The sequence below is a fragment of the Geotrypetes seraphini genome, chromosome 3 (genome assembly GCF_902459505.1).
Source record: "Geotrypetes seraphini chromosome 3, aGeoSer1.1, whole genome shotgun sequence".
Taxonomy (NCBI): domain Eukaryota; kingdom Metazoa; phylum Chordata; class Amphibia; order Gymnophiona; family Dermophiidae; genus Geotrypetes; species Geotrypetes seraphini.
In genome coordinates, this window is record NC_047086.1 from 371,849,845 (window position 1) to 371,867,825 (window position 17,981).

Sequence of the window (17,981 nt, forward strand, 5' to 3'; positions counted from 1 at the left end):
TCCTAGAATCCCTTTCCCACAACTTTTCAGCGACAGATCACGTGGCTTACTAGGCAGAAGACGAGAGACAGGATAGGGATGATCAATCCCCACTTACCAGATAGTGGCCACTCCAGGTACAGATACAGATACAGATACAGATTCTTGTACTTTAAACTGAGACTAGATTTCATGACCCTACAATACAAATATTAATATAAAGTGCAATGTGCTTTTAAAGTGCTCAGTCACCAACCAAAAAGTGCAGTTGTACCAATTAATGTGCACTGGTTGTATTGAGGGACCATCATTGCACAGAAGCGTCCCTCATTCTGCCTTCCATTTCAATAAGTAACATAAATATAAGAATATATATAATAATAATAATAATAACTTTATTCTTATATACCGCCAACAATCTTGCGACTTCTAGGTGGTTTACAATAAAGAGAAACTGTACATACAGCGAATTACAGAGTATAGCAGTGTACTTCTGATAATGGGAACATTGATGATATTAACAACAGTTCGTATGCTGCAGGGCCTTGAAGTACCATGCGGCTTACAAAGAATTGGAAAAATTCCATAAATTGAATGGGGTATTCATAGTTTGTGATTGGGGTTAACAGTTTACAAATTCAGTTTTGGGAATGATATTGCGAAGGGGGCTATTGTCCTGGTTCGTTACCTAGGTGTTTCGAGAACAGGTATAAAAAGTATATAAAAAAATCACTTATCTGATGTATGTAAAGTGAAGTGAAGGCAGATCAAAACCACAACACAGCGCTATGATCTCTTCAATACAATCTTAAATGCTCTTATTAAACCCCCGTGTTCTTGTAAAAATGGCCCCCCTTCAACTCAAGTTTCGCAACAGCGTCGTCAGAAAGGGGGCATTACAAACGAAATGAATAAAAAAGTGTGAAAGAAAAAATCTTGGCACACTCAGCGATGATAGAGGATCGCTCAGACTGCTCATTTTAATATTAATGACCTTGTACTACATTTGCATGATAGTATCGGAGACTGCTAGGAAACTTGGAAAATACCACGGTACGCCATTTTGATATCTATGTCTGGCAGAGTGAATGGGAAAGGAAAGCAATTGAGTGACCCCTGTGTCATGAAGAAAAGTCAGAAATACATGGACAATTTATATTTTTTTAATGATGATGTACAAATCAGGGATATAGCTACCATTGAGTGAGCCCAGCAAAATGTCCAGGGCTACCTGCAGCTGAACTCTCCCTTCTGTGACTCTCCCCCCACCGGTCTGGCACCCAGCTGCTTACTCACTTGCCAGGTCCTCTACATACTATACTGAAAGACAGTCCTACAGGATGTCTTTCTGGCTGGCCCCACCAGTAAAAGCCTTTAATGCTGCCTTCTGCTGTAGCATCTAGAAGACTGTGGGCATGTAGGCAGCTGAGCACAGGCGTAGAGGTGCCAGATCCTGGGGATGTGCCAGACCCAGGGGGCACACATGGGGGGGTGCACTTTGGTTCTCACCCAGGGCCCACTGAGTCCCTGCTATGCTACCGTTATAAATAATTGTCTTTATGAAGGTTGATCAGTCTCAAATTATGTCAGGTCTTAATTGCAAATTGGATCTGTTGGAGATGTAACTGACAGAACATGATCTAATTCTAAATATTGAAAAAATCGCTGCAATGTGGTTATCTTGCAAGAACAGGTCTTTGCTAGATTTTATGAAGTTACTACTACCAATTATTTCTATAGCGCTACTAGACGTACACAGCGCTGTACAGTCATAAAGAATAAGAAAACAGTCCCTGCTCGAAAGAGCTTACAATCTAAATAGGCAAGACAGACAAACAGGATGTCATGGATACAGTTTAGGGGAACGGTAATCAGGGGCTGGATTGGAGGGCAGAGGATTAGGGTTAAGGGTTGAAAACTATATAAAAAAGGTGGGTTTTTAGTCTGCTTTTAAACAAGGGAAGGGGCTTGACAGACAAACTCAGGTAATTTATTCCAGGCATAGAGGGTAGCTAGATGAAAGGAACGAAGTCTGGAGTTGGCAGTGAAGGAGAAGGGTAACGCTAAAAGTGATGTAACTGAGGAACAGAGTTCTCTAGGAGGTGTTACAGGGTCAAGTAAAGAAGATATAATTACTTTGGGATTTTGTTGTGATAATTCTTTAAAATTTGACAAAATAATCATTGTATTAAACCTTGCTATTTTCAATTAACCCACCCACCCCTTTATGAAGCCACATTAGGCTTTATTATCGCTGGTCACGGCGGTAACAGCACTGACACTCATAGAATTCCTTTTAGAAACACCAAAGTACCTTTCTGATTTGTTAGACAAAATCACCTGGAAAACTTACACTGCTCACAAATGCTGTTTATTACAGCTTCCTTCATTGCAGATGATTAAACTAGCTTCCACAAGGAAAAGAGCGTTTAATTATATGGGACCATCCTTGTGAAGTTCATTACCTGGTGAAATCAGTTATTATGACTTTCCAAGATCTTGAAAACCTGGATTTTTAAAAACGCTTTTTCATTTTACTTTGTTGTTAATACAGTATTTGTTTGGTAAATGCTATAAGTTGGGTTTTTTTTTGTATGTTTATCTATTGTTATTTAATTGTAAACCGCTTTAAAAATCTGGGTATAAGGCAGTATATCAAATTAATCAATCCAGTCCAGTTGGAGGGGTCTGGTGAACACAGATCCCCAAGAAAAAAATGATCTGGTGAGAAATTAGATTTGTTGTTTAGAAGTGATGTAGACAGACACTTGTGATGATAGGAAGGCAAGTGGGCTAGGGAATCTGGGCTCATTTACTCCATCCAGGAATTCTATTAATATCAGTAAAATTCACTAATGCTTAAGATAAGGCCACATTGGATCTAAATGAGCTGAAGGAAAGCTGCCAAATCTCTTCTCATGTAGAGCTTGGACACTACTGATCAGTATGAATCAATCAAACAACAAAAGTCCTGCAGGACAAGAACCCATGAGTTCAAAATCACACAAAAAAGCAGTAGGAACAGACAATGAACACTCCACAAAAAATCAAGAATGTAAAAACAGACTTGTTTATTCCAATACAAAGGGAAAACCATCAACTGTGGACCCTATGTATCAATGAAATCCAACACATCAGTCCATCTTTAAACTTTTTTTACTGGAGTTATCTGCCAGGAGGTTGTTGTTTCCAAATACATTCTGTTGAGAAATGCCTTCTTACAGTTATTTTATTTGATATACTGCCATTTTTAACAAAAAGTCAAATCAAAGTGGTGTACAGTAAATAAAAACAGTGGGCAATATTTAAAATAAAAACATAACAAGGGGGAAAGTACATGAACAAATTAACCAAACTAGACACAAAAGGGCAGGAAAAGTTTACAATATCTTAAGGGGAAAAACCAAGCAGAATAGTAGGATACAGAAAGAATAAGGAAAAGATAAGTAAAGATAAGCGTAAGATAGTGACTATCTGATCACAAGTAAAATTAAACAGTTACAAGGAAATTAACTACCACTGCAGTCAGAATTATGGGAAAATATTGCAAAGATAAAGACTCCCTAGTCTCAAGTCATGGTAAAAGTGTGAAGTGACAAACTATTAAGAACTAGGTTCAAATGCCATTTTGAAATAATAAGCCTTCAAGTGAGACTTAAATGACTTCATGGATTTTATCCAAGGACAAGCAGGCAGCATATTCTCTACATGTGGGTGACGTCATCCACGGAGCCCTGTCACGGACAGCTTTTCAAGCAAACTTGATTGAAGATCTTAAAGTTTGCTAGTGCTGCATCGCGCATGCGCGTGTGCATTCCCGCTTAGCTGAGGGGTGCGTCTCCTCAGCGTGGTCTAATTTCTTAGTTTTCCGCGGAGCCAGAAAGCCCTGTCTCTCTTCTCTGCATTTGATTCTAAGTGCCTTCTTGCACCGCGGCTTCTTTTGTTGGTTTTCTTTGATCGGAGTCACTGTGCAACGCATCTATAGTCCTTTTTTTTATTTTTTCCTTCGACCGTTTTTGACCGGGGGAACCCGTTTTTTTGCCTGGCGCTTGGCCTCATGCAACTGCAGCCACTTTTTCTACTTATGTCCCGGCCTGTTACCGGGTTTAAAAAGTGCATGCAGTGAGGTTGGGTGATCTCGATTACTGACCCGCACCGTTGGTGTATCCTCTGTTTGGATTTCGACCACCCTATCGACTCCTGCCTGCGTTTTGCCACTTGCGTTATGCCACTTCAATGGCGACGGGCCAAGATTGCTGAGATCTTCGGGGGCATGGATCAGCCGGCTGACAAGACCTCGACCCCGGTTTTGACCTCGGCCTTGAAGGCCTCAGCTCCGAGCAAGTTCCCCTTGACTTCGAAGGCCTTGGGGGCTCCGGCTGCTAAGGCCTCGGCCTCTGGTAAGTCTCCTCTTCCTCCCTCAGGTTCAGATTCGCTACCGAAGAAGCCTTCCACGGAGTCTCTGGCATCCCAGGCAGTGAGTGCAGTCCTGCCAGCCTCTAAGAGACCTCCTCCTAAGCGTGCCTCCAAGCTCAGGGAATACTCTATCTCGAGATCACCCTCGTTGGAGCGCACTCCCCTGTCTCTTAGTAGAGCTTCCTCAGCGTCCCTGCTTGTTGACACTGATGTGCCGGCACAGTATTTGAGGGAGGCCTCTTTCTCTGCTGCCCCGAAGTCCAGGTCTTCTTCGCCTCTGGAAGGACACTCTTCTGCTAAGACTTTATCTTTCACCAGGTTCATGGTGGACATGGGTAAGGCCCTTCAACTGGACCTCCAGTCTGAGTCCAGATATACCCGGGAGTATTTGGAGGAGATGGAACTCCCTCACTCTCCAAGGGAATCGCTACGTCTCCCCTTGAATCCAGTCTTGAAGCAGACTTTCTTCCGGAATTTGGAGACACCGTACGCAATTCCTGCCATACCGTCCAAGATGGAATCCCGCAATCGGACAGTCCCGTGCAAGGGAAAGGCTCAGCTCTCCCACCAGTCCTTGGTTGTGGAGTCTTCCCTTAAGAAATCTAACCCCTCCAAAGTCTACGTGGCTGTCCCGCCGGGCAGGGAAGGCCGTACTATGGACAAGTTTGGCCGGCGCCTATACCAGAATTTGATGATGGCAAACTGGGTCCTGAACTACAATTTCAATTTCACTTCCTATCTCAAGCACTGCATAAAATCTATGCCGTCTTTCCAGGATGATTTGGCTGCACACTGCCGGTCGGATGTCCGCCGGCTTCAGGATACGCTGTCACAGATTCGCCTGTATATGCTCCAGGCTACTTATGATGCCTTTGAACTATCCTCGAAGGTCACAGCCTTTGCTATAGCCATGCGTCACCTGGCCTGGCTACGCATCATTGACATGAACCCGAATCTGCAGGACCGCCTGGCGAATCTCCCGTGCTTGGACAACGAGCTCTTTGATGACTCCATCAAGGCAGCCACTAAGCGCCTCCTTGGTCAGACGAAACCTACTCCTCCTAAAGCATACAAGTTACCACCCAGGCGCTATCCCCAGAAGTCTATGCCGCCCAGGCATCAACAGCTGCAGCGGGCCCCCCAGAAGCCTCAGGCCCCTGTGGTGGCCAAAGCCGCGCCGTCCTTTTGACAATCATGGTGTGAGCATGCTGCCCTCTCTCATCATCGAGCCTTCTCTTCTACCCATCGGAGGCCGTCTCAACTTTTTTGTCCCCAGTGGGAACTGATTACATCGGACAACTGGGTCCTCTTTGTCATCAGGGAGGGTTACTCCCTTCAGTTCCTGGCAGCGCCCCCGAACCTGCCTCCAAGAGAGTGTCCTTCCAACAGATCGCAACTTCCCCTTCTTCTTCAGGAGGCTCAAGCCCTCCGCCTTCAGGCGGTGGAGGATGTCCCTTTGCGTCAACAGGGCACCGGGTTTTACTCACGGTACTTTCTAGTCCCCAAAAAGACCGAGGACCTTCGCCCTATCCTGGACTTCAGAGCGTTGAACAAGTTCCTGTTCAAGGAGAAGTTCCGCATGCTCTATCTTCCCACGTTGTATCCCCTGATGGACGAGGGGGACTGGTTATGCTCACTGGATCTCAAAGAGGCCTACACTCACATCCCGATTCATAAGGCCTCTCGCAGATTTCTTCGATTTCAGGTGGGAGATCTCCATCTACAGTATCGAGTCCTCCCGTTCGGCCTTGCATCTTCCCCAAGGGTCTTCACGAAGTGCCTCGTGGTGGTGGTGGTGGCCCTGCAGACGCAGGGTCTTCAAGTGTTCCCGTACCTCGATGATTGGCTCCAGGAAGGAAGGGGGGATTTGTTCAGAAATGTTTGGAGGTTGCATAGAAGAAAAATGGTACACTGGCACTGGTATAGTAATCTTTGTTTGTTTTGAATTTTAAAATAAAAGAAATAAAGTGGAAATAAAAGAAATAAATAAGAAATTGGGTAAATAATTGGGGGCATGGCATGGTGGGGAGGGGCGGGGTGTGGGGCCCAGTGGACTTGTGTGCCTAAGGGCCCTGGACAGAATAGTCCTGCCCTGCCTAAAGGATAGAAATAGACAGTAAGGGTTGATTTGAGGAATGCAGCTATCTCCTGGGTGAATAGGGAATCAAATGAGAAAATAAGAATAGAGGATGACCAGAGTCCAGAATCTGAAAAGTGAGATAATATTTGAAAGAGATCCTGTTCCCCTTTCTGTTACAATTGACCTCTGGGCTTGCACTAAAGAACGGGGGTGGGAGGGGGGTTATAGTTACATTATCATTTGTGATAAGATAAAGGGGTGAAAATGGATTTGTTCGTTAAAAAATTATGCAGACGGAGCACTTGCAGTGTGAGGAGAGTCGGCTGCGGAATAGTGTACTCCTTGATTTGAACTCTTGTACCACATTCAGAAATTCTTTTTATCATCAGCTGTGATCTGGGGTGAAAAACGGATGAGTAAATTCGGTGCAGAGAAAACACTTGCTTGACAGAAAGCAAGTACAGTAGGAGTATGTTAGCGATATTTTTTTCGCCGGGGGGGAATGTGTGCACACGGGCAGAGTTTCCATTGGCTGCCACAAATACCTGTCGGAACAGTCAGATTGGGCCATGAGGCTCACGTGTGCCCAAGCCGGAAGCGGAAGCTTTTTAAAAAAACCGGTCGCTTTGGCATGGCAGCTTTAGTTCGTGGTTTTGGTTTCTAAGAGTTGTGGTTTAGGTTTTAGGGAAGGAGTAGCGCTGCTGCTAGTCTAGGAGCTGGGCTATAATCTCGGCTCCAGTGGGGAGACCCGCACGAACCACAGGGTGGAGATTGCTGCAATGCAGAAGCAAAGGTCCCGAAGGGCCGGAAATGCAGCTAGTGTGAGGTAAATTCAGGCTTAGGCTGCTTGCGGCATTCTTAGTTTATGTTATTACAACAGTCACTTGTAGGGAATGCTAAGGCATGGATGGAGTAAACATATCGCATATTTAGAGGCTAATTTTTAAAGCACTTAGACTCAAAAAGTACCATGGTACTTTGTGTCTAAGTACTTTGAAAATTAGCCTCTATATCTATTTGGGTTTTAAGGACAACTCCAGGGAATGTCCAATAGAAGAATTGGCTTATATCTAATTCAGGAAGGAGACAGAGAATGTCAAAGTACACAGTTTAGTTACAAAGCATGAAAAAGCACAGTGGACCTTCAAGTAAGGGGTAGTCAAATTCTAGTGCAACACACTGTTCCTGAACCTGTGAATAGTTGATCCTTTCTTGCCAGATTTCTTGTAGGGAGTTTCATTTTTTTTAACAGTGGGCTACAAAATTAGAAATTAGAGTGACTACAAGACACATGAACCTTGGTATTTTGTACCATGATTTACATTTATCAAATTCTGTGAACCTCTTATGAAATTGTGACTTCATTAGTATTCTTTTGCTCCAGCCTCCCATCATTCTAGGCTGTCTTCCAATTTCTCAGTTGCCTCTCTACAAATGAGATGGTAGGAGTCTGGCTTTTCTGCTTGTGTTTTTCAATTACATTTGGTTTCTTTTTTTTTTTTTTGTCTTGTTTGTGAGGCTTTTTGGTGCAGCAGAGGATCCCACTCTTGGGACAGCGCTGTCTACAGGAGAGCGCAGACTCTGAGGTCGAGGGTCTGCTTTCCACCTCGCTGCAGTCTCTTTCCACTATACACCCCCAAATCCAACATCTGCCCCCTCTCTTCTGTCTCCCCTTTTGTTTCCGATTTCACCCTCTCTGTCTTCCTTCTGCTAACATTTTGAGTCTGCTCACCTTTTATCCAGGTCTTTCTGTCTCTCTCTCTCTCTTTGCCTTCCCCCTCCCCAGAGTTTGGCATCTCTCTCTCCTCGGTTCTTTCAGGGTGTTTCCCCTCTCTACCCCTCTAGTCCAGCATCTGCCCTGTCTTCTCGCTCCCTTTTGGTTCAAGTCTGCTTTTCTGCACCTCCTCAAGGTCCTTTTCTGTTCCCGCCCCGGTATCTAGATCCAGTGTCTATGGCAATCCCCATCCCGCTGGGGCCCTTGCGACGGGTGAGGCCTTACATCTGCTGCTTCCCGCACCCAGCGAGGCTGTATTCTGCGCTATGACTGACGCTGCTGCTGCTTATCGAGGACCAACAATCTAATTATGGCAGCCTGCAGAGCAAACCTAGTAGGCTGCCGTTAGCCTCCATAGCATGTTCCCTCTGCCGCAGTCTCACCCCTCCTCTGACCATGGGACCGTGGCAGAGGGAACATGCTGCGGAGATCGACGGCAGTGTGCTAGGTTCAGTCTGCTGTAATTAGCTTGTTGGTTCTCAATAAGTGGTGGAAACGTTTTTAAAGGTGAAACTAGGGGGGGAGAGCGGAGTGAGAGCCGTATTGGGCGTGGGCTGCCGTGAGGTTTAAGTAGGGCAAACTTCCTTCAAAATGCTGAGTAATGATGTTCTAATCATGTACACCTGATGTGATACACCTGTGGGTGATTTGAGCCACTTTAAATGAGAGGATATGTGGGGGGATCCTAATTTATTCCTCAGAATACACATTTTTGTGGCTATCTTGTTTCATGAGTAAATCGAGGAAAATTTTTGTTGTTTACCTGCAATTACATCACTTTCTTTTCCAGAGATAAATAAAAAAAAGATTTGACATCGATATGTGAATATTTCATAATAAAGAACTGAATATTTCATGGGGTGCCTAATTTTTTCACATGACTGTATATCAGAAAAACTGCACTGTAACTGTGGCAAACTGTAACTTGTTCTGAGCTCTTTGAGGAGAACAGAATAGAAAATGAATTAATAACAAATAAATACATTTTCAAAGCACACAAAATTCAATAGGTTCATATGGTACTTTCACTACTTTGTGTCTAAGTGCTTTGAAAATGAGCCCCATTGTCACATTAATGCTGTCAGAAGTCAAACCTATGCTCCATACTTGAGAATTTGGAAACTCTTTAAGGAATGGTGCAAATCTAGGTCAGTGGATTTCAACCCAGTCCTTGAGGCACACCCAATGTGTAATGTTTTCAGGATATCCCAATGAATACACATAAGATAGATTTGGATGTCCTGCCTCCTTGTGTGCAAACTGAATGAAGATATGTAAAACTTAGAACTATAATTTGTGCATTCTTTTGAAATGAAGTTTCTCGAGCTATTTTATATGGTTTTTAACCTAAAACCTTTTTTTCCCATGCTTTCAATCATGCATAGTGTGACTCAAATAGTTTACACTGTTGCTTAATAATGTGTACTTTGTAAGTACACCTATTGGGCACAAGCGATGACATTCCCTTCTGAAACAACATTTTTTTAACCCAAATACAGTAAAATGAAAAATCCCATAAATGACACAGAAAACTATATATAATTGGCCTGCAGACCCCTGAATATTGCCATCTTCTCCTTGCTGCTGATGCTCATTCATGGAAACTCCTTTGAGTTCTTGGTGGCTGTGTGTTGGACTAGTGTGTGGGTGCCAGGCTATGGTTTGAGCCGTTATGACCAAGGTTCAGGTTCTAAGATCAGAACAATGATAACAATGTTGTTTATATAATTTTAATATTTGAACAGTACTTTTTTTTTTTTTTTTGTAGTTTCACAGATGTATTTACATTTCTTCCCCTTCTCTTGGCTTACAGCTACTGTTTCCTCACAGACAGAAGATGGAAGAAGTTTTGGCTGGTCTCTGTGGTACCAAACCCTCGGAACCTCTGCCAGTTTGGATCAATGGCAGCATTGGATTTTGCTTCAAGGAGCTGGTGTTAAGCTCGCTCCCTCATGCTATTCTTGCTATTATCAGTGCTTGTTATGTGGGCACACCAAGGTAAGCTCTGATTTGCTTGAGTAGTCTTTGCCTCTGTACTTCCTGTCCTATCTGTATCCTAAAACCAGCATATTTGTACTCTGTCAACTAGTGATATTATGCCATTAATTGCTTGTAGGGTTTACATTGCACCAGAGTTCTGCTGTTGGAGGAAGGGGTGTAGTATTATGCTGTGACTAGCATGTAGGCCTGCACTAGGATTTCTGTCAGGTAACCAGCTTCTTGCTAACTCAGCCATTCAACCCCTTTTAGTTGGTAAATAATAAAGTATCCAGCCTTAACTGTAGTGTGTGTGTGTGTTGGGAGGGAGGTGGAGGATAAAGATGACTTGGGAACTAGTCTGCCAAATAACCATCATGCAAGTGGCAGCCCCCATAAATTATTTGATACTTATGTGCAGCGGCCTACCTTACCTTTACCTAGCATATAGGGAGATTGTACTATAACTACTTTATTGGGTGGTATGATTTGTTGACGTCCCTGTTTTAAGAGGATGGCATTGTACTGTGACTACAAATTGTCTGTAATGCACATTGTCCCTGTGAAACCTTTCTAAAATGACTATCTTCTGTTTTGTAGGTTTCCTGGCTATGACAACCTCTCCAGGCCCAGCTGGAAATGCCGGATCCTTGTGTCTTTCTTTTTTGCCATACTTTCTCTCCTTGATATTATCCTGACAGCTGTCTTTTCACAGCAGAGCACCATCCCCTTGGCAGTGCTGGCAGGTACCATCTCAATATTTGCATGGGTCACACATGGGTTAGCATTGCTCATGATCTACAGATCAGTGCATGGCATCTCCCGAGGCCCTCTGATCATGGTCATTCTGGTACTTCTGCCTTTTCCAGCCCTGGTGATTACCATAGTGTCTTATTGCCAGTCTTGGGTATCAACTTATCCCTCCCAGCCTGGTCCCATCTCAAAGTTTGCCATCACGTGCGTCCAGCTGGCCTGTCTAGTTGTATATATAATTGCATTCATTGCCCCTGTCCCTAGAAGACAAGATTTTTGTTCCATCAGTGACGCCTCTGAACGTGCACCCCTCCTTTCAGGCTCAGGAACTCTGACTTTTGATGCCCAGGTTGTTAGCGAGGATGGTGAGAGCTGGCTTTCTCGTTTTTTCTACCTCTGGATGAATTCTTTGATGAAACGTGGCTACCGAAAAAAGTTAAACAGACCGCACGATGTCTATCTTCTACCTTGTCAGCTTCAAGCAGCAGCAGTCCAAAACCATTTTTATGCCTGCTGGCAGAAGCACATGCAAGAAAAGAACCCCAGTATGTGTCGGGCCTGTGTCTCTACTGAATCCAGCTACAGGGGCAGTCCTCAACGCTCTGGACCAGCTGCAAATGATCCCACTGGCAGGCCTCCAAATGCTCAGAAGAATGTGCTTCTCCTGTCTGTGCTCCACTCATCCTTTGGGCTCAGATATTACTCCCTGGGTTTTCTTAAGCTGGGAGGGAGCATGTTGAACTTTACTGGCCCTCTTCTCCTCAACTTATTGGTGAATTTCATGGAGACCAGGCAAGAACCACTAAGTCATGGGATCTTATATGCTGTCGGACTCTTTGCCAGCTCTTTTCTTGGAGCTATCTTGCGCAACCAGTTCACATATGAGGTGAACAAGGTAATGCTAATGGTTCGAGCTGCCATTGTTGCCTCTGTGTACCGCAAATCCCTGCGGGTAAACGGCACTACACTGTCTCGCTTTTCCACAGGTGAGATCGTCAACTTCATGAGTACTGACACAGATCGACTTGTCAACTTCTGCCTCAGCTTCCATGAGCTGTGGAGCCTCCCAATCCAGTTTGGAATTACCCTTTACCTCCTGTACCTCCAGGTGGGGATATCTTTTCTGGGTGGGCTGGGCCTGGCCTTGCTACTTGTGCCCCTCAACAAGTACGTTGCTAACCGCATCTTGGAAAACAACAAGGGCATGCTGGAACACAAGGACTCCAGAGTCAAGGTAGGACATGGCAGAATCTCACTGCACCAAAGAGACCTCAGACTTGCTGTCAAGGGCTTGGGGTTCAGCGGGATTAAGGTGACAGATGAAGTCACATGGTCAGTGCCAGCAAATCCAAAATTCCAGAGACAGCTATTTGAGTGATTACTCAGTTAATTATGCTGATAAGATTTTCACTTATTCCTGGCATCTTAAAAACTAGGAACACAAAAATATCCGTAACTATATGATGGGAGGGATGTTATTGAATGAGAGTACCCAAGAAAGGGACTTGGGGGTAATGGTGGACATGACAATGAAGCCGACAGCACAGTGCGCAGCGGCCGCTAAGAGAGCGAATAGAATGCTAGGTATAATCAAGGAGGGTATTACTACCAGAACGAAAGAAGTTACCCTGCAGTTGTATTGGGCAATGGTGCGTCCGCATCTGGAGTACTGCGTCCAATATTGGTCTCTGTACCTTAAGAAGGATATGGCGTTACTCGAGAGGGTTCAGAGGAGAGCGACACGTCTGATAAAAGGTATGGAAAAACTTTCATACGCTGAGAGTTTGGAGAAACTGGGACTCTTTTCCCTGGAGAAGAGGAGACTTAGAGGTGATATGATAGAGACTTACAAGAGAGAGAGTAGAGAGGGACAGATTCTTCAAACTTTCAAAAAATAAAAGAACAAGAGGCATTCAGAAAAGTTGAAAGGAGAAAGATTCAAAACAAATGCTAGGAAGTTCTTCTTTACCCAACGTGGTGGACACCTGGAATGCGCTTCCAGAGGGCGTAATAGGGCAGAGTACGGTACTAGGATTCAAGAAAGGATTGGACAATTTCCTGCTGGAAAAGGGGATAGAGGGGTATAGATAGAGGATTACTGCTCAGGTCCTGGACCTGTTGGGCTGCCGCGTGAACGGACTTCTGGGCACGATGGACCTCAGGTCTGACCCAGCGGAGGCATTTCTTATGTTCTTATCCGTAAGAGTTACCGTATTTTCACGCATATAACGCGCGCGTTATACGCGTTTTTACCTACCGCGCATACCCCTCGCGCGTTATACGCGTGAGCGCGGTATACAAAATTTTTTTTACATAGTTCCCACCCTGCCTGACGCCCGATTCACCCCCCCCCCCAGCAGGACCGCTCGCACCCCCACCCCGAACGACCGCTCGCACGCGCTCCCACCCGCACCCGCATCCATGATCGGAGCAAGAGGGAGCCCAAGCCCTCTTGCCCGGCCGACTCCCCAACTCCCCGACAATATCGGGCCAGGAGGGAGCCCAAACCCTCCTGGCCAGGGCGACCCCCTACCCCCACCCCGCACTACATTACGGGCAGGAGGGATCCCAGGCCCTCCTGCCCTCGACGCAAACCCCCCTCCCTCCAACGACCGCCCCCCCCCCCCAAGAACCTCCAGCCGACCCGCGACCCCCCCTGGCCGACCTCCACGACACCCCCACCCCCCTTCCCCGTACCTTTGGTAGTTGGCCGGACAGACGGGAGCCAAACCCGCCTGTCCGGCAGGCAGCCAACGACGGAATGAGGCCGGATTGGCCCATCCGTCCCAAAGCTCCGCCTACTGGTGGGGCCTAAGGCGCGTGGGCCAATCAGAATAGGCCCTGGAGCCTTAGGTCCCACCTGGGGGCGCGGCCTGAGGCACATGGGCCCAACCCGACCATTACAAATTACAAGGCCAGATAGAGGGGGGCCACAGCCACGTGGTGAAAAGCATACCACCAGAAAAACAGCCTTGGTGAAAACTAAGCGGCAAGCATGCTCAGACCATTGCGCATGCTTACAGAGCTGGGAGCAGGGCAAGGCGGGCGAAAGGAGAGTCGGGACAGCGCACGGAGAGGCGGGGCAGTGCACGGAAAGTCAGGGCGGGTGAACGGAGAGTCGGGACAGCGCACGGAGAGTCGGGGCAGTGCACGGAAAGTCAGGGCGGGTGAACGGAGAGTCGGGACAGCGCACGGAGAGGCGGGGCAGTGCACGGAAAGTCAGGGAGGGTGAACGGAGAGTCGGGACAGCGCACGGAGAGTCGGGGCAGTGCACGGAAAGTCAGGGAGGGTGAACGGATAGTCGGGACAGCGCACGGAGAGTCGGGGTGGCCAGAGGAGAGTCGGGGCGGGCGAAAGGACAGTCGGGCTGCATGCGCGGTATACCCGTGAGCGCGGTATACAAAAGTTTTTGTACATAAAATCGTGGTTTCTGAGCGCTATACCCGTGTGCGCGTTTTACACGGGTGCGCGTTATCTGCGTGAAAATACGGTAGTGGTTCAAATCTCAGTGTTTCCACTATATTAGTGTTATTACTTAGCAGCTTTTATTCTATCAATCTAAATAAGATAACTATCTCTACTTGTTTTCCCCAGTCTATTCTTCTTTAGGGACAAAGCCTCGAACAAACCCATGCGTGTCACAAGAAGTGACATTCATTTAGCTCACATTTCAGTCATAGGCGAAAAAACTTTTTTCTCTTTTCTTTCTTTATTTCTTTTCCTTTATGTTTCTTATATTTTCTAAAAATAGTCACAATCCTGCAACCCGTGTTTATATCACCGTGTGAAATCATTTTATCTGGCGCTGATTTCAAGTTCACTCGTCTGTAGCTTCCAGGGCAATTCCTGAAGCCTGTTGTAGATTTGAAATAATTCCTATTTTTACAAAGGATACATATCGCCCTCTAATCAGGTACAGTAGTTGATTTTAGTGATAGGTTACAGATTACTAATAATAGGTCTGCAGTTGGATTTTTTTTTTTTTTTTTAGCTTCTTCAGCATGGTGGGTGTACAATTCAGTTTAGGTGACTTTGCAGATCAGGGTAGGGATGAGTATGCTACATGGGTCAGAAGGAAGGAAACAGGGAAAGAGTGGAACAATTTTGTTTTCTCTCACAGAGAAAGCTTATGGTGTTTGAGAGAACTAGATCAGTAATTGACTCTGAGCTGAGTCGTCATGTTTGTGCTGTTCAAACCTTGCGTGAAACAGGGCTGTGTTAAGCCACTTGTACGTGAGACAGAAGGATTCTGTATACATATGTCCAAGATTGATCTCTCTCTCTCTCCAGCTGATGACGGAGATACTGAGCGGTATCCGTATCATCAAGTTCTACACTTGGGAGAAGCATTTTACAGACAAAGTGAACGACTTCCGAGAGAAGGAGCTAAGCAGGCTCAGAGTTCTCAAGTATCTGGATGCTGTGTGCGTTTACCTCTGGGCTGCACTTCCAGTACTTATCTCCATCTTGACTTTTATCACCTATGTGCTGCTGGGACATGAGCTCACTGCAGCAAAGGTCAGTAGCTTCAATGCTATTCTTTCCCTGTGCTGAATAGATGCTCTGGTCCTTGGCTTTAACTTCACATTTCTTCCTCTTCCCTCCTTGCATGTTCAAGGAGTATTCAGAAACATGACAACTTAAAGACATACTGTAAAAATACAATCATATACACAGGGCTACCTTAGCCATTAAGCAGATTAGACAGTCGCCTAGGGTTGCAACTTCTGAAGGGTGGCAAAGAGCAACAGCAGTCATAGCAAAACAAAGGCAACCATGCAAGCTCAAAGGACTATCAGCACTTTCTTTTATCTGCAGGGAGGGTATGCAATTTACAGTATATATAGCCCATTTACCTAGGAAAATAAATTATCCCAGGACAAGCAGGCAGCTATTCTCACATATGGGTGACGTCATCAGCGGAGCCCTGATGGGGAAGCTCGTAAGCAGACTTGCTTGAAGAAACTATAAGTTTTGAGTCGACCGCACCGCGCATGCCTTCCCGCCCAGCGTAGGGCGTGTCTCCTCAGTTCTCAGTTTTCCATGGAGCCGAGAAGTCTGTCTTTGACTCTCTGCATTTAACTTTGTTACTTCGTGCCTTCTCTACACCGCGGTTTGCATTCTTTTCTTCACGAATCGCTGTTTTTCTTCAGATGGCTGTTGACTTGGATCTTCAATTAGATGCTGGTTCCAAATACTCTAAGGAGTAGCTCGAAGTTATGCATCTTCCTCAACCTCTGGCAGAGTCACTTAAGCTTCCTCTTCACAAGCTCTTGTCTCAGACTTTTGCCAGATGCCTGGAGACTCCTTATACCATTCCAGCTGTTCCAGGCAAATTGGACTCTAGATATAAAACTCTCCATCGCAAAGGATTTGACAACTCACAGTTATCTCACCAATCCCTGCATATGGAGTCATCCTTAAAGAGGTCCCATCCTTCCAAGGTTTATGCCACCGTTCCTCCTGGAAGGGAAGGGAAAACTATGGACAAATTTGGACGTCGCATCTATCAAAATGCCATGATACCCTCTAAAGTCCTTAATTATAATTTTCATTTTATTACTTATTTTGAGTTCCTCGTTACTCTTTTTTGCCTAAATTTTTGAGTTATTTGGATACTCAAAAACACTTTGAATTTTAAGAAGTCATCACTTCTCTATCACAACTCAGATTACATCTCCTTCAATCATCTTATGATGCCTTTGAGTTGTTTGCTAGGGCGGCTGCTTGTTCTGTGGCAGTGCGCCGCCTTGCCTGGCTTCGTACTATTGACATGGATCCTAATCTTCAGGACCGCTTGGCTAATATTCCTTGTGCAGGCAATGACCTCTTTGATGAATCTATTGAGGCAGCCACCAAGAAATTGTGTGAACATGAAAAATCCTTTGCTTCTATTGTCAGACCTAAGCCAAAGCCAGCTCCTGCCAAATCTACACGCCCTCCTATATATCAAAGGCGTTTTGCTCCAAGGACGGCTCCTTACAATCGCTCTCTTCTTAAGAAACAGCAGTCTCAGAAGCAACAATAATCTCAACCTTCTGCTGCACCTAAGGCTACTCAGCCTTTTTGACTGTTTAAAACAGAGCATAACCTCCACTATTCTGACTCTGATTTCTTTTCCCCCTATAGGAGGTCGTCTCCATCATTTTTACCACCGATGGATGACAGTTACATCCGACCTCTGGGTGCTAACCATCATCAAGGAAGGATACTCTCTTCATTTCACTCAGGTTCCACCAGACCTTCCTCCAAGAGAGTATCCTTCCAGTCCATCCCAGACCGCCCTTCTTCTTCAGGAAGCTCAAGCTCTGCTATGGTCTCCATGCCATCGAACCAGTTCCTTTGGAACAGCAGAACAGGGGGTTTTACTCCGTTACTTCCTTGTCCCGAAGAAGACGGGTGATCTGCGGCCCATTATGGATCTCGGGGCTCTCGACCAATTTTTGGTCAAAGAAAAATTTCGAATGTTGTCCCTGGCATCCCTTTATCCCCTTCTCGAACAGAACAACTGGTTATGCTCTCTGGATCTCAAGGAGGCCTACACTCATATTCCCATCCATACGGCCTCCCGTCAATATCTCAGATTTCGGGTGGGGAATCTGCATTTTTAATACAGAATGCTGCCCTTCGGCCTGGCTTCATCTCCCAGAGTATTCGCCAAGTGCCTGGTAATGGTAGCATAAGACTTAAACTAGCCACCAAATAATACATTTAAATAGAAAGTGTTGAGAAAACTACACTCGAGTTCCTCAGTTTGCCACACAGTTTTTGACGTATGGTAGCTGTCCTCATAGGAACCAGTTAATGTGTAATTTTGTTTTTTTTTCTTTTTTTTGTATATAAATAAACAACTTATAAAGTGCTTGTACTTAGTTTTTCATGATATAATTGCAATAGTAGCAAAAGTAGCAATTACTTATCTTTTTTATGTATTACATAGCAACTGGGTCTGGCTCAATCCCCACCGACGCGTTTCATTATTTCATCAGGGTCGGGGAAGGA

At 45.3% G+C, this 17,981-nt stretch overlaps 1 protein-coding gene across 4 annotated transcripts in view; it reads left to right on the top strand.

Annotated features, from left to right (window-relative positions):
• Positions 1-7,092: 7,092 nt before the first annotated feature.
• ABCC10 (ATP binding cassette subfamily C member 10) overlaps positions 7,093-17,981 on the top strand; it is a 109,886-nt gene continuing 98,997 nt past the window's right edge. For 2 of the 4 annotated variants that reach the window (XR_004538743.1, XM_033936883.1), the window contains exons 1-4: positions 7,093-7,301; positions 10,063-10,247; positions 10,827-12,213; positions 15,270-15,497. Coding sequence is in view for 3 of the 4 variants with exons in the window: in XM_033936883.1 (XP_033792774.1) it covers positions 10,087-10,247; positions 10,827-12,213; positions 15,270-15,497 (1,776 nt within the window). In the remaining variant the exon portion in view is untranslated. Of the gene's footprint in view, positions 7,302-10,062; positions 10,248-10,826; positions 12,214-15,269; positions 15,498-17,981 lie in introns of those variants that run through there. The other 2 variants (XM_033936885.1, XM_033936884.1) reach the window with 2 other exon arrangements.